Here is a 4696-nt window from a genome sequence, read left to right as displayed (position 1 = left end):
CAAGGCTTGAATTGGGTAGATTCATCTTTGCGAACGACGCGTCACTAAAGCCACATACGTTATCTAGGGCCAAAACTTGTTTCCAATCCAGATCCAAAAATGGCCCACCCTTCAGTGTTGTGGTGGAGGGAAGGACGTTTGTACACAGGATTGCACATTACATGTCTCCCTCCATCCATTTGTTGACGATGTGAAGTTGTCCTGTGCCTTGGCCAGACAAACACCCTCAAACCGTAATGATACCACTTTCATGCATGATGGTGAGGAGGGTGTTCTTGGGATCATAGACAGCAGTACTCTTTCTCAAAACACATTGAATTGTGATAATGCCAAACAGCTTGATTTTGGTTTCATCTGACTACAGCACCTCCTTATCATATCCTAAACCAGTCTGATGTCCGCTGACAAACCTCAGGTGGGACTGCACAGGTTCCTTCTGAAGTAGAGGTACCATGTGTGCACTACAGGATTTTAAATCTTTGTGGCATTAAGTGCTACCAGTAGTTTTCTCAGTGATTTTGGTCCCAGTAGCTTTGATATCATTGCCTAGTTCATCCCGTACAGGTCTAGGGTGCTTTCTTTCTGTTCTCATGATTATTAAATCCATACAAAAGGTCAAATCTTGTATAGACCCCAGACAGGCTGATGGACAGTCATTTTGTATACCTTACATTTTGGAAGAAATGCATCAACAGCTGGGTCATTAATACTCAGTCTCTTTCTTGTGGCTGTGTAGCCCATTTAATCTTTGTTCAGGCCTAAAATCTTATCCCTGATATCATTTGACCGCTCTTTGGTCTTTCCCATGCTGGTGAGGTTGGAGTGTGACTGATTCACTCATATTATGGACTGATTCTGCTGATTCAATGTGTCTTTTATGCATGTTAGTATGTACAGGTGTCTTTAATTCAGATGACAAGTTGATCGGAAGTGCCCATCTGGTCTGAGGGCCCGGAACTGTAATCAGTAGTCAGGAGATCAAATACTTATTTTGCTCGATGAAATGGAAAGGAATTAATATATATTCTCTTAAGTTAATTTCTGGATTTTCTTTTTGATATTCTGTCTCTCCATATTAGAATACATATTATCATAACATGTATTGACTGATCATGTCTTTGTTAGTAGGCAAACCAACGAAATCAGCAAGGGATCAAATACTTATTGGACTCACTGTACCTATCCATATCAAAATTCGACTTTAATTACTGTAATTGGCCTCTCCATTGTCTTTCCGCAGCTATATACCTGTATATTCAAGATGGGCAAAGACACACAAAAAGGATAATGAGAGACTCCTTCCATTCCATATTTGAAAGGCTGCCCTAAAACATTTACATTTTGTTACAATTTTCAATTCTTTTTGTTTATACCAAATATGGTGAAGTGTGTCCAAATGTCCTTTTATTTCATCTTTGGTGTGTGAAGATTCTGAACTGTGTACAGGTCTTATATGTAACTCAGAGACCTGTGTGATAGTTACTACTAGGTACTCCTCAAAGGGTTAACTGAGCAGCTGACACTGACAGCATTAACAGATACTGAAGGCATGGCAGCCAAATCCTCTGTTTTCATAGCACCACCAGTTGATCCCTGTTTGCTGAGGACACATGTTCACACACCTTCCCCAAACCCCCATGATCCTCATCACCAGAGGCAAAACAGTAGAACTCGTACATACAGAATGTTAATAAGGAGCCGTGTTCGTGAAGCAGTAACCAATGGGACAGGTTTCAAATGATGTTAACGTCATGGAGTCAAATGTGTCACAAGTAGTAAATCATATGAAAATCGACGAGTTTTACTGTAGTAAACATGGTTTTACCATGGTATGTTATGGTTACTGTAAGTACTCTGAACTAACCACAGAATTACTATGGCTTATCCATGTTTTTGGGGGGTAACCATGATTTGACTGAAGATCACAAAGTTACTGGTTTGAATCCCACCCTTACCTCTCCCTACACCTCCATGCATGGCTGAAGTGTTCTTGAAAAGGCACCTAACCCACATTGCTCCAATGACTGTCTCCAATATGTGCGTTGGAAAAAAAAAACGGCAATTAAGTGTAATTTAATTCAATGAATAATTATAAACCGTGGTAAAACCATGGTTCGTTTTCAGAGTAAAACCATGGTTAAATGTATAGTTAAACCAGTCAAACCATGATTGAACCATAGTAAAAAAAAGAAACCGTGCCAAACTATACTAAAAAAAAAAACATGAAAACCATAGTTAACCATGGTCGATTTTCGTAAGAGAAGTATGTTGACAGCAGAGCAGTTAAAAATGGAAGAAGTTTTGATTACACGGTGTCAAATCTACAGATACAGATGCTTAAAAAAAAAAAAAACAACGCTTGTGCAAAAAATGGCCAGTATTGTTGGTGCTCCTGGTGAGTTTTTGCTTCTACTTGTAAATTTGCAATTTAACAGAGAAGCTCTTTCTGTACGGGCGCTCTCTGTCTGTAGACCTACTCTGGGCTTGTGTTGTTGCTATGGTTATCCAAGCGTCTGCAGGAAAAAGGCGCCTCTCTTTTTGAGACACAGCTGATATAAACACAACCCTTACGAAAATAGACCATGGTTTTACTATGAAAACTGAACCATGGTTTTGAACCATGGTTTTTAGTTACTCATAGTTGTCACGTTTTTTTTTAGCACGGTTTGGGACGGTTTAACCATTGATTGACTATAGTTCATATAACTATGATTCAACCATGGTTTGACTATGATTTGCCCATGGTTTAACTATGGATTTAGCACACACAGCTTTATAAATTGGCTGTTATCAATTGCAATGACCAAGTCGTAATATATTACTAAAGGCCCCGTGCACTGTCATAGTAGTGTAGTACTATAGTAGTTAACTTTCAATGTCTATTACAGCGTGCCACAGGAGTTACGGCGCACATTAAGGGGCTACCTATGGATTTACCATCTTTTGCAAAAATTATGCAAAAATGAACCATAGTTTTACTATGATAACTAACCATGGTTAATAGTTATTCATTACATTACAGTGAGCCGACACTTTTTTTTTTTAACCCGAAGCAACTTACAGGCTATTGGTTACAGTCCCTGGATCATTGTTAGTGCTTTGCTCAAGGGCACTTTAGCCATGAATGGAGGTCTACGGAATGGTGGGGGCAGGATTCAAACTTGCAATCCTGTGATCTAGAGTCCAACTCCCTTGCCATTACACCACAGCTACTCACATGTACTTGATCATGGGTTTCGTGTTTTCTTGGGTAACCAAGAAAACCATGGTTTGTGACTATGGTTTAACCCCATCCACCCCCCCCACTATGTTTTTTTAAACCATGAGGTGGGTGACTGGTTTTAAAAAATAAAATAAAATAAAATAAAAAACATAGTCACAAACCATGGTTGTCATGGTTACACTAAAAACCATGATTAACTGTAATCCACGGAAAACCTATGGTAAAACCATGATTGGTTTTCATAGTACAACAATCATGGTTAATCTTTGTATTATGCTGTGTACAGACCAGGAGCGAATGGAGCGAATGGAGCGAACGGAGCGAACGGAGCGAACGGAGCGAACGGAGCGAACGGAGCGAATGAAGCGACGGAAGTCATTATTTCTGTATGGACGGCACGCGACCTGCGCTACCAAAGCGAAATCGCCAGGAGCGAAGCTTCTTGCGCGACCAGAGCGAATTTTGACGATTAAACTAAATCTAATCGCAGGCGAATTCGCTCTGACGCTGTTCGGCGAAAACCAATCGGAACGTTCATATCTCTGAATGTCCAAGGCTGTCAAGCCAGAGCCGTTATGTGATTAGCTGAATCAAACATGTCAATCCTGTGTCTGGAGCGAATACAGGGAATTCAAGGCGAAACTTTTTCTGCTACCTCTGCTACAGGCAGCGCAGTTCGCTCTTGGTCTGGACACGCCATTATATGGGCTACTCTACCACTATGACAGCTACAGTTCTAGAACTATGGTTGGTTGATATGCAGAAATCTTTCAAACAAGTCAACATTCGGAAAGCAGCAGGACCTGATGGGATTCCAGGCTGTGTAATCAAAGTTTGTTCAGAGCAACTGGCTGGTGTGTTTACAGACATCTTCAACAACTTCAACAACGGCTTACGTGAAAAATAAGACACTTTACCACCTTTATAAACCCCAGCCAACGATTTGAACTGTATTAAGCCCCAAAATAGTGGCATACCCCTTTAACTATTGTTGGCATCTGAGTTAGTCTGAGGTAAGATGGCAGCGTTGCGTCCTGATTTCTGCTACTGTTTAGAATGCCGACGTGATTGTTTTCTCCACGGAGTCAGAGAGTCGGCGAGTCGAAGTCATGGGTATGGCGTGAGGACGGGAGGCTAGATAGCTAAGGGGCGGGGTTGTCATATGGTCACCCTACCTGGCTGTGTCAGCTTCTCCTTCGCCTTCTGCAGCCGCTGCCATGTATACTGATCACTCCGCACTCTGCCAATCATGCTGCCGCTTTTGCACCCTCTCATGCTGCTGATGTCACACCCACTCCTATTTTTTATTTTCTATGTATTTTTTGGGCTTTTCTTGCCCCTATTTGACAAGACAGTGAAGGTTATGACCAGGGCTGTAGTGGAGGGTAAACGCACGTAAACGCCGTTTACGCACCTCTGGAATTTAGGAAATAGCGTTTACCCACCTCTAAATAGCGTTTACCCACCTCTAAA

The 4696-nt window shown here is 41.4% G+C and overlaps 1 protein-coding gene across 1 annotated transcript in view; it reads right to left on the bottom strand.

Moving 5' to 3' along the window:
• Nucleotides 1-4474, bottom strand: part of LOC134446468 (cytolytic toxin-beta-like) — a 7681-nt gene extending 3207 nt beyond the window's left edge. Inside the window, exon 1 of the mRNA XM_063195836.1 lies at nt 4399-4474. Within this exon, the coding sequence (XP_063051906.1) occupies nt 4399-4474 (76 nt within the window). The remainder of the gene's footprint in view (nt 1-4398) is intronic.
• Nucleotides 4475-4696: the final 222 nt, after the last annotated feature.

Source organism: Engraulis encrasicolus, chromosome 3, assembly GCF_034702125.1.
Source record: "Engraulis encrasicolus isolate BLACKSEA-1 chromosome 3, IST_EnEncr_1.0, whole genome shotgun sequence".
NCBI lineage: Eukaryota > Metazoa > Chordata > Actinopteri > Clupeiformes > Engraulidae > Engraulis > Engraulis encrasicolus.
The sequence above is the reverse complement of the archived record's forward strand: the minus strand, read 5'-3'. Positions and strand labels throughout refer to the sequence as shown.